The sequence below is a fragment of the Notothenia rossii genome (assembly GCF_949606895.1).
Source record: "Notothenia rossii genome assembly, chromosome: 3".
Taxonomy (NCBI): domain Eukaryota; kingdom Metazoa; phylum Chordata; class Actinopteri; order Perciformes; family Nototheniidae; genus Notothenia; species Notothenia rossii.
Window position 1 is genome coordinate 91,878,361 of NC_136901.1, and position 11,743 is coordinate 91,890,103.

Below are 11,743 nucleotides of genomic sequence, written 5' to 3' on the forward strand. Positions count from 1 at the left end.
TGTAAATGGGGTCTAAAGAGGAACCTGCTAAGTATCAAGTGTTTGCACCGATAACAGTCTGAAAACATTCCATCTAAATGTGACGTCAGCTGTTTCGCAGAGGCCACATTTCAGTCATGCCTGATGTGATTAACATGTGAACAAAAGTCTTATTCAAGGAACATGATCCTAACTGGTCTGAGGTCTGATGATGGAAGAAATGGCTTCCAATGAATCAAAAAGCTGTTTGCTCAATTCTGACCTATAACACTGACCTGCTAATTAATGTGTGTGTGTGTGTGTGTGTGTGTGTGTGTGTGTGTGTGTGTGTGTGTGTGTGTGTGTGTGTGTGTGTGTGTGTGTGTGTGTGTGTGTGTGTGTGTGTGTGTGTGTGTGTGTGTGTGTGTGTGTGTGTGTATGTGTGTGTGTGTGTGTGTGTGTGTGTGTGTGTGTGTGTGTGTGTGTGTGTGTGTGTGTGTGTGTGTGTGTGTGTGTGTGTGTGTGTGTGTTTGTGTGCGTGTGTGTGTGTTTGTGTGTGTGTGTGTGTGTGTGTGTGTGTGTGTGTTAATATCTGTGTGTCTGATTTATGGAATCTGAATCTGATGTGTACTGACCTGAGAAGTGTGTGTTATGGGAAAGATGTGTAGAGGGGTTTCATTCCTAACTCCCTCCTTGTTTCCTCCTCCTCCTCCTCCTCCTCCTCCTCAGATGTTGGTGAAACAGAAGGAGGCGAACAGACAGAGCATGCTCCTCCTTCAGAGTTCAGAGCCCAGTATTCAGCTCCTCAAAGCTCTGGAGGACGTCGCTGCCGTGTCCAAAACTCTGGAGGAAGAGCGACTGCAGCATCAGCAGAAGGTGAACTTTCTGAAGAGAGAAAGCTCTAAAACGTACTGTAAATACAGGGAGAGGCAGATGGACACCGCTACAAACTAGCTGGCAGATCAAGTGGAGCATTTAGAAGCTAAAGAGACAGATTTCGGGAGGTGGAGACCAAAAACAGAGTTAAGATAGTCAATGATGACAGTTTTTACAACCTTTTTTACCCTTTTTGGCTTTAAATATAATTAAAAATAATATAATAATTAAATAACATAAATACATTTTTAAAAAGTCATTAAAAAAATCAAAAATAAGATTAAATAAATGTAAAAAAAAATGTTTTGTATAATACAGTAATAAATGAGCTAAATCTCATTAAATTAAAGTAAAATAAAAATAATTGGGTTGAAATTAAAAGTATGGGAAATATTTGATAAAACAGCTGTCACGTATAAAATAGATGTTTCAGTTATTGATTTGTGTGTGTGTGTGTGTGTGTGTGTGTGTGTGTGTGTGTGTGTGTGTGTGTGTGTGTGTGTGTGTGTGTGTGTGTGTGTGTGTGTGTGTGTGTGTGTGTGTGTGTGTGTGTGTGTGTGTGTGTGTGTGTGTGTGTGTGTGTGTGTGTGTGTGTGTGTGTGTGTGTGTGTGTGTGTGTGTGTGTGTAGGTGGAGGGTCTGGAGGCCCAGATGGAGCAGAGCTGTGTGAAGAAGCAGCTGGAGGCTCTTCAGATGCAGCTGGAGCTCCTGGACGAGGCTAAGAAGGAGGTGGAGGGACGACTGGAGGAAGAGGAGAAGAAGAATGAGGAGCTGGAGAACAGAGGTACACACACACACACACACACACACACACACACACACGAATGGTATTGAATTAAAGGTGAAAGGACACTCCGCATAGCAACAGAAAATACTAGTTTCTGATTGGCTGGCAAGTGTCTACTACTACTATCAACATTCGTATGTTTATATAAATATTACACATGAACACAGTGCGAACAAATCAGATTTGTTTAGCATTGTACAAACTCCTACAATCTCATGTCAGGTGCCATTGTAAAATAAAAGGCCTCTGAAACAATAAAACAATTAATGAGATGATGAGGAAATTAAAACTCAATAATTAGCTTCCACAGTTTAGTCACCGCTGTCTTCTTCTTCTGTGGTTTCTGTGTTTACTCCTCCATTGACTCCCACATAGACTTGTGTGACCCATCTGCCGCAGGAAACCTGGCAAACATACAGCATGTCTCCTGGCGTGCAACATGGCATCTGTGTGTGTCTAAATGGGTCACATGACGTCGGGCCAAAAGCACCAACTGAAACGGTTAAAAAGACAACAATACAAACAGTAGTCTCTTTCATGAGCCGGGGAAAGTCCTCAGTCTGGAGGGAAACGTGGAGGCGCCAGGAAAAACTTTGTAAATCAAAATCAAATCAAAGTGATGCAGTGTTATTAACATGTATTACTTTCTGTTTAAAGCCTGTATTTGTGCACAGATGCAGCTGCACATTAAGCTGCAACAAAATTGAATTTCGGTGGATTAATTCCTAATCTTGTCATCAGAATATTTAAAATAATTACTCGAGAGCATTGTTGAGAACAACCTTCGTATCAAAATTCACCACATTTGACTTATTTAATTCAATCTTTAATCAAAAACCACCGATAATGGCGATAATTGCGCAATAAAAAATAACATTTATACAAACACGAGCAGTGAGTACAAATTCCATAAAATAGATTAACAATTATGTAAATAAAAACTAAATGTTAAAGTAAAAATGTGCGAATAAAATGGACAATTATGTTTTAAAAAAAAAAGAATCAGCAAGAAACAAAAATAAAAAATGTTTAATAAAATAGAATAAATATATTAATACAAACATAAGTAGTAGGAATAAACATATGGATTAAAATATAAACAAAATAAAACAAAAAACTGATCATAAACACAAGAAAAAAATTAATAAATGTGCAATAAAAAGAATAAATAAAATTGAAAATAAATATAATATGTCAAGGTAAACATGTACACATTGTCACAACAACAATATATGTAGGATAGATAGATATATAGATATATAGATAGATGGATACTTTATTAATACAAAATTGGGAAATTATTTTGTTACAGGACCAAAATGCAAATACTTAAAAACTGGAATAAATCAATTTAATAAATTTCACAGTTCTCCCTGTTTTCACTGTGTCATGTTTCTGATTGTCTTTCTCTCCACAGTGCACCAGCTCCAGCAGAAGGAGGTTGCCATGACGACCGTCCCTCCTCCCCCGCCTCCTGACCCCGGGGTCGCCCCTCCTCCCGCCCCCCCGCCACAGCCGCCTCCCCCGCCACCTCCTCCTCCCCCTCCTCCCCCGCCGCCACCCCCACCCTCCAGATGCAACCCCCTCAGGTGAGGATGACACACACACACACACACACACACACACACACACACACACACACACACACACACACACACACACACACACACACACACACACACACACACACACACACATAAACTCATTATGCAGTGTATTGTTTGTAATTCTCTGTTCAAGTCATTTTACTTATTTAATTCAATCTTTAGTAAAAAACCACCAATAATAGTGAAAAATGTGCAATAAAACAATATATATTTTTATTACAATAAAGTCCCAAATTGAGATCAATAAAGTACGTACAAAAAAAACACAACCAAACACACCTTGAGCATCACAACACACACACTCAGTATGTAGTATATTTTTGGTAATGCTCTGTTTATTTGGGTAGACAGGCAAACGAGACTGAGACATTTTATAGCATTATATAAAAATAAAAGACAAAAATCGAAATAAGTTTGAGTTTATTTGTATTTATTTTTGGATAAACAGACAAACATCAACATTTTAAAGCAGTATATATTTTTGCACAGACATGCAGTGTTCAGTGTTTGACTCTCACTCATTGCCCCTCAGCTCTCTGATCGCCATCATGAGGAAATCATCCAAAGGCTCCAAAACCTCCGTGAAGACCGAGCAGCCTGCAGGTGAGTCTCAATGCACCTAAAAGTTCAACAAAGTTTAAAGTAAGACCGGTATTTACCAGATGGGAATGTCATGTTATAATCCAGTGAATCAATCAGAATCAGAATCTGGTTTATTGCCAGGTCATTTTACACATACAAGGAATTTGCTTTGGTATCTGGTGGTGCGAACATAAAATATCTAAAAAAATATGTTGCAAAGTAGCAATATATAAGGATAATAACAAACAAGTATTTCTAAGAAACAATTTAGCATAAAAAAAGGTATTTATGTACACCATATTTAAAAGTAACTATACAAATAACCTTACAAGCTAAACAACAATGGGATAATGAGTATATAGCAAACTACAGTCAATTATATTTTAAAATTGAGGGCTGTGCAGACATGCATGAACATGGCTCAATAAGAAAATGATTTGTTATACCTCTAAACTTTAAGATAGAATGATAGCTTACTGTCTGATCAAGTCTGAAATGTTTCCTGGTCCACTGCAGCTCCATTTGAAACATCAACAAGGACAGATATTAAGACGAGAATCAGACATTTAACATAACATCACAATCACTGAACGCAATATGTTCAAGACCCTTTAACGTACATTTGATTTGAGATTTAACTTTGTATCTAATTTTAAGATTGACCCTGTATCTCCAATTTGATGCTAACAGAGGTATTGTTCATTTTTTATTATGTTTAAGCCTGATTTATGGAGTTCCTCAAAGAATTGAGCTACAATCTTTGAGCAGTGTATAGTTTTCACTCTAAAGTCGTAAATTAAGTATGAATGCTTAATGTTCCCCTTATTAGCTAGCTAACATTCACTATCTATATAACTAGTTAGCTAGCTTACGTTAGCTATTTTTTTAGCTTGTTCCTAACATTGTAGTCCTGCCAGTAATTTAAGAACAATAATCCCATTGCATCTGTTTGTATGTATCTGTGAGGGAATACAGTAACCTTGATTTGTATCCTGATGACATAATCCCAGTACCTCCCGAAACCTGATTATATACCGTATTAAAACTAAAATCGTTGAGGTTTCTTTACTGCAGAAGGCGAGGGTGACGACGTGAAGGCGAAGGCGGTGAACGAGATGATGGAGAGGATCAAACATGGCGTCGTGCTGCGGTCCGTCAAGAGTCAGGAGAGCAAGGTGAGGAAGAGACGGAAGCACTGAGGGGATTTGAAGAGGAAGCTGCTTTTATTTATTTTTTAAAAAACTATATTTTAGGAGTTTTCTTATCCTAAACAAGCATTTAAAAAGAGTCTGTTAGTCCCAGATGCCTATAATTAACCTGTATTGGCCTTCAGAAAATAGCATTTGCTAAAATATTATTGTTACAGCACTGAATTTTGAAATCTATATCTGACTTTCCTCACAAAAGAACCAACAAGGCCTTCATTATATTGTCTTTTCAGATATATGAGCCAATGAGTGTTTGTTAATAATCACTCAAATTAAGAATTATGCATTATAAACAAAGGAAATGTTAATTTCACGATTGCCATTATTATTTTTTAAACTTATTTAGCATTTACTATGGATAACGCAATAATATAGTTTCTGTTTAAAATGAATTAATTCTGACCCTGCATCAACAATAGAGAGGAGGTCAAAGGTCACCACTCTCTGACAACAGAGGTGGTTAAATATTCCTGTGACATCAGAATGATAAAGGAAAATCAATCTCCACTTCCAAACATGTCAAAGCAGCTTTTGTTGTTTCAGTGTGATAGAGTGGTGCAGGAATGAGTCAATAAACCATGAATGAGTCAGCATTTTAACACTTCCTGTTCCCTCCTCTTAAAGTCAATGGTTTTTTTAACGTGTTTTTGTTTAGAAGCCCAACATTAGCCTCCTTTAGCTTAGCGGTGGTGACGTGAAGTCATGTGACCGTGCTGTAGTTCCTTTATAGCCCAACATTAGCCGTCTTTAGCTTAGCGGTGGTGACGTGAAGTCATGTGACCGTGCTGTAGTTCCTTTAGAGCCCAACATTAGCCACCTTTAGCTTAGCGGTGGTGACGTGAAGTCATGTGACCGTGCTGTAGTTCCTTTATAGCCCAACATTAGCCACCTTTAGCTTAGCGGTGGTGACGTGAAGTCATGTGACCGTGCTGTAGTTCCTTTATAGCCCAACATTAGCCACCTTTAGCTTAGCGGTGGTGACGTGAAGTCATGTGACCGGGCTGTAGTTCCTTTATAGCCCAACATTAGCCACCTTTAGCTTAGCGGTGGTGACGTGAAGTCATGTGACCATGCTGTAGTTCCTTTATAGCCCAACATTAGCCACCTTTAGCTTAGCGGTGGTGACGTGAAGTCATGTGACCGTGCTGTAGTTCCTTTAGCCCAACATTAGCCACCTTTAGCTTAGCGGTGGTGACGTGAAGTCATGTGACCGTGCTGTAGTTCCTTTATAGCCCAACATTAGCCACCTTTAGCTTAGCGGTGTTGACGTGAAGTCATGTGACCGTGCTGTAGTTCCTTTATAGCCCAACATTAGCCACCTTTAGCTTAGCGGTGGTGACGTGAAGTCATGTGACCGTGCTGTAGTTCCTTTATAGCCCAACATTAGCCACCTTTAGCTTAGCGGTGGTGACGTGAAGTCATGTGACCGTGCTGTAGTTCCTTTAGCCCAACGTTATCTGCCTTTAGTTTAGCGGTACGTCATCACGCCACCACTCTATTATTTTTTCTTTGTCGTCCTCCTAAATATCAGGACGTTGGTCAGTAAACATGTCTGTTTATATTTCCTGTCTGCAGTCTGATGCACTCTGTCTGATTACTCTCCTCTCTTTCTCTGCATGTGTCTCCACAGAGAGTAGCAGTAAAAGTGAGTATATTGACATTTGCATCAATCTTGTGATGTGGGGGGAGACACACACACACACACACACACACACACACACACACACACACACACACACACACACACACACACACACACACACACACACACACACACACACACACACACACACACACATATGGGCTGAAATGTGTATGTTACAATATTGGTGTATCCATAAATGTGATATTCCTTGTTGCTACATGCATGCGTGCTAATAAACAAACTGAAATCTCCCACCTCCCATTGTTCCTCAAATGCAGCATGTGTACCATGCTCTGACTTGTGTGTTGTGAATAAAACATACAATTATATTTATGTTTTGTTCTTTTCTCCAGCCGCCTCAAATCAGTGAGGAGAAACCTGAGAAACCTGAGAAACCTGAGAAACCTGAGAAACCTATGAAACCTCAGGAGAGCGCCATGGAGGAGCTGAAGGGCATCCTGGTAAAGATATATATAAACATGTATCTGGATTTTTTTGTTTTGTCCCAAAGCTGCTGCTCTTAAAGAAAAATAGTGTGGTTACCGATATTAATGCTGAAATGTACAGTTGATGAAAATAAGACCAGTGTCAGTACATTGAATCAGAGCGCTGGTTGAAACATATAATGGATAATATGAATAATAGTAATATTAGTGAAGAGTCTGCAGTGACGCTGTGTTTCTCCAGGAGACGGTGAAGCGGAGCCCCAGTCGAGGCTCCCAGGATTCGGGTTCCTCCGTTCCGTCGGGGCCGTCTTTACCTTCAGGGAAGAAGGACAGCGAGCTGGAGGTGATCCTGAGGCGCAGACGCAACAAGGCAGGGGAGGCCGGCTCCGCAGGTACACACACACACACACACGCGCACACACACACACACACACACACACACACACACACACACACACACACACACACACACACACACACACACACACACACACACACACACACACACACACACACACACACACACACACACACACACACACACCCTGACTTATCTCACAGTGTAACACAAGTACTTACTTTGCGTTTCGAAATGTAACGCAATACTTTTTCAACAAATATCTACATGTCTCAAATAGTCTCATCTTGCAATAATGGCTTTTATAAAACAGTCTACTTTGATTGATTTAATTTGATGATTATACAACAAAGCCTCCTGGCGTATTTCCATTGTGGTCCTCTTGTATAAAACCACCAATACATTAAGAAAAACAATTATTTTTGTTTTTTTAATTCAAGTGTCCACCCACTGTATTTAAATAACTATTTAACCGGTTTATTACATTTGACCACTGAACACATGTAATGGTTTGAACCGCAGTGTGCATGTGCGTCCAGAGGAGGGCGCTGTGCTTCACAGAACGATTCACATTGTGTAACTAGCAGGTCAGAATAACACTGACATGGATTTATCTGCTTTTCCATCATCGACTGACCTCATCTGGCAGAATGGTCTTCTCAAAAGAAGAGGGACCAATGGAAACGTTGTCATGTTGCCGTTGTTCAGCATGGAAACATTCATTAGCTAACAATGACATTATTGTTCTATTAATATAAAGGGAGGTCAGGTACTCTTTAAAACAGCTGGTAGTTATGGGTACTTTTTACTGAAGTTCATTTCAAAGCCTCTTTACTTTGACTTGAGGAAAGAAGTTTAGTCAGTACTTCTACTTTCACCAGAGTATTTTTAAACACGAGTATCTGTACTTCTAGTTGAGTAAAGGATGTGTGTACTTTTGCCCTTTCTGCTCTCCAGATGAGCCACGTCTCCTCTCCTCCATATTATTGTCATCCATAAAATTAATCTGTTTGCACCTGACAAATTATTTATCTGTTATATCAAATTCCAGTTACTTGTATATAGACTCTCCTTGCACTTTTTCTATTCTATTCTATTTTACAGGGTGTCCGCGGGGTCTTGAAAAGTATTACAAGTTGATAAATCAATTTAGCGAAAATGAAGGCTATTAAAAAGTATTAAACGGCATTTTCCAAGGTATTACATTTTGCAGCTGGTTTTCAATAAGTATATAAATGGTCCAAAGAGGTTGTATTCTACAGTCTGCCTGAATGTAATCATTGCGTAGGTGTGTAGTGTGATTCTGTGGAGTTTATTTATGGCATCCCGTTGGGTTTGACGTCATCTGAACAGGACATTGCACGCTCACTGCTTGATAACGCGCGAAGGTCCGTTTACGCCGGTTGTTAAACAACATCGTTATGGGGAAATGCAAGTTAGCGTCCAAATGGTTGGAAGATAAGGAGGAAGGACGATCAATACTGTATAGTCAATAAGAGGTAAAGTGTGTCGCCAAGGTAACCGGTTAGAACTCAAAGTGGCGATGAGGTCTTAAAATGTATGGAAAGGGTCCAAAGATCAAAAAATACTTCAAGAACCAAAAATACTTAAAGTTCCAAAAATACTTAAAGTTCCAAAAATACTTAAAGATCCAAAAATACAGTAAATTCCAAAAATACTTAAAGTTCCAAAAATACTTAAAGGTGGGGTAGGTAAGTTTCAGAAACCGGCTCGAGATACACTTTTTGTTATATTCCATGGAATGCTCTTAACATCCCGATAGCAATGAATATCTGAAGTGCTTTGACAAAAAATCCATTAAAAAATGTCATCTGTGGAACCCGTAGTGCTGTAAAAACTAAACGGATTGGTATCTCGTGCCCTCATTGGGCGTGCCGTCATTGGGCGTGCATTGCAGCAGTACTTCAATGACTCGCCAGCAGCAGGCGGCCACTTTCACCATGGCAGAGTTAGGTTCAACATCGTCTACTGGTCGCAAAAGAAAAAATGTAACGGAGCAAATTAAGAACAAAAAGAAAGTGGAAACTAGGAGAAGTCAAACCAGAGTCAATATCGGAGTTGCTTTGGCTGTGTAGTATTGCTAACCTATAGATGTGTTTAGATGTGCCTGATATGTAACGTTACTGCAGCCTGCTCTTGCGGAGGAGGTGCTCTGTAAGGAAGTCTGAAGGAAGGGGCGGATTCTTTTTGGCTGTGTACTTTCAAATTTTAGTGCACTCGAGACGGTTTCTGAAACTTACCTACCCCACCTTTAAAGTTCCAAAAATACTTAAAGATCCAAAAATACTTAAAGTTCCAAAATACTTAAAGTTCTAAATATACTTAAAGTTAAAACAAAATACTTAAAGTTCCAAAAATACCGCAAATGGTTGGAAGATCAGGAGGAAGGACAATCACTACTGTATATAGTCAATGTGAGGTAAAGTGTGTCGCCAAAGTAACCGGTTACAACTCAAAGTGGCGATGAGGTCTTAAAATGTATGGAAAGGGTCTTAAAAGGTATTACATTTGACTTCAGGATTCCTGCATACACCCTGTTTTATTTACTTGCACTATCATCTGTTTTATTGTGTTAAACTGTTGGAGGAGCCTGTGACCTAAGATTTTCATTGACATATCTACAGTGTAGCTATGTACACATGACAATAAAAGCCTTGAATCTTGAATTGAATCTAAGAAAACAATCTCAGGAAATAACAAAGAAAGATGTCATCCTCTCTTTTCCTTCTGGTTCCTCTGCAGATGAGCGTGAGGGTCAGATGAGCCACGTCTCCTCTCTGGACAGTCTGAACGGGAGGCGAACCAGCAGCGAATCGGGGAAAGATCCAGAGGTTTCGGGGGGTCTGAGCGTCCCCTCGGACTCTGCCGGTCCCCGGGTCAGTCCGGAGAGACGGGGATCCGGACCGGGGCCCGCCGTGGTGGCCCGGAGGAAGAGCTCCGAGACTAAAGAGCCCAGAGCCGGGTCCTGGCAGGAGAGGAGGTCCTGCAGCTCGCTGTCTGAAGCTCAAGAGAGTCCCACCAGCAACGGCTGCTCCAACAGGTCAGAGAGAGAAACAAACACTGTTGTGAAAATACTGAATGTCCTCGTCCAATATCAGAGTAACATGATGACAAAGGTATCCCAACTGTAGCTGTGAACATGACAGGATGATTACCTAGAAGAACCGGCATTCCTCCATCTAGGGACTGTGTAACTCCCTCTCTTGGATATCAGCATGTGAAGGACACTGTTCAGGAACTAGTTGATGCTCTGTATGTGATGACTACTTCCATTCTGGAGAGGATCACAGATACATGGATCCTGAGATTGAAGCTCAAGCCGGGGACCAGTGATATGTTTCTAACAGGAACCAATGCTTTACCCTGTTAGCTCTTATACTGTGATTCCTTGCAAGATTGTGTGCAAGAAAGTACGGTCTAGCTCCATTACATTGGAGAGAAGGCAAAACATCTCTACAGCCGATATCTCACTCTGACAGTTTACGTCTGTTTGTCTTGTCTCCACAGTGCGGGCGAGGAAGATCAAACTGCGCCTGAGAAATGTGTCGAGACGAACGGAGTCGATCACGCTGAACCCGGACAGGAAGAAGTCCTGAAGGACAACGGCAGCTCCGAGAGTTAGGCTGGACTCTGAGGATCCCGGGCTTGTTTCTGTTACCTGATCCATCACTGGCTCTGATTGGCTGACGTGAGAGCGACGTGATCGATATCCACTCTCTGATCAGAAGGGTTTAAAGTGCGGTCACACGTTTGCCTTTTTTGTTTATCGCCGTCAGAACAAGAGGGGGAAACTTTGTCGTACTTTTTTTGTATTTGTGTTTTTTTCAAAAGTCTACTTATAATACCAGGTTACTCTGTTAACGAACATGTAGCTAATTTATTGAACACCTTTGAGCTTTTTCTAAATCTATTTCCTGAAGCTTTATGTTGAAAAAGCTGAATATTAAACACAGATAAACTGTTCAGAACATGCTTGTTGTGAACGCAGCCTCACATTTCTAGCCATTGTAGAAGCCCTACCTCCTTAAAAACAACGCACCTGTCACTCGTCAGCAGTTTAGAGATGAATTGAATAAAGCGTGGGTCAGTGCAGGTACTGTAACAATGACAGGAAAGTAATTGAGAGATGCAATCGTCCTTAACCTCGTAGAAACACAGAAGAGCACCTGCAAAAACTTGTGTCTATCAAAACGTTGTGCTATTTTTAAAGTGAATAAATGACAGAAGATGCTACGCTAACTTTTCAAACAGACAAA

General features: G+C 40.3%; 1 protein-coding gene across 3 annotated transcripts in view; it reads left to right on the forward strand.

Moving 5' to 3' along the window:
* shtn3 (shootin 3) overlaps positions 1-11,743 on the forward strand; it is a 38,410-nt gene extending 26,667 nt beyond the window's left edge. For 2 of the 3 annotated variants that reach the window (XM_079667568.1, XM_079667570.1), the window contains 10 exons: positions 688-834; positions 1,464-1,617; positions 3,038-3,209; positions 3,760-3,830; positions 4,884-4,984; positions 6,648-6,662; positions 7,016-7,123; positions 7,350-7,500; positions 10,230-10,527; positions 10,995-11,743. In XM_079667568.1, the coding sequence (XP_079523694.1) occupies positions 688-834; positions 1,464-1,617; positions 3,038-3,209; positions 3,760-3,830; positions 4,884-4,984; positions 6,648-6,662; positions 7,016-7,123; positions 7,350-7,500; positions 10,230-10,527; positions 10,995-11,109 (1,332 nt within the window). In that variant the 3' untranslated portion in view covers positions 11,110-11,743. The remainder of the gene's footprint in view (positions 1-687; positions 835-1,463; positions 1,618-3,037; positions 3,210-3,759; positions 3,831-4,883; positions 4,985-6,647; positions 6,663-7,015; positions 7,124-7,349; positions 7,501-10,229; positions 10,528-10,994) is intronic. The other variant, XM_079667569.1, reaches the window with a different exon arrangement.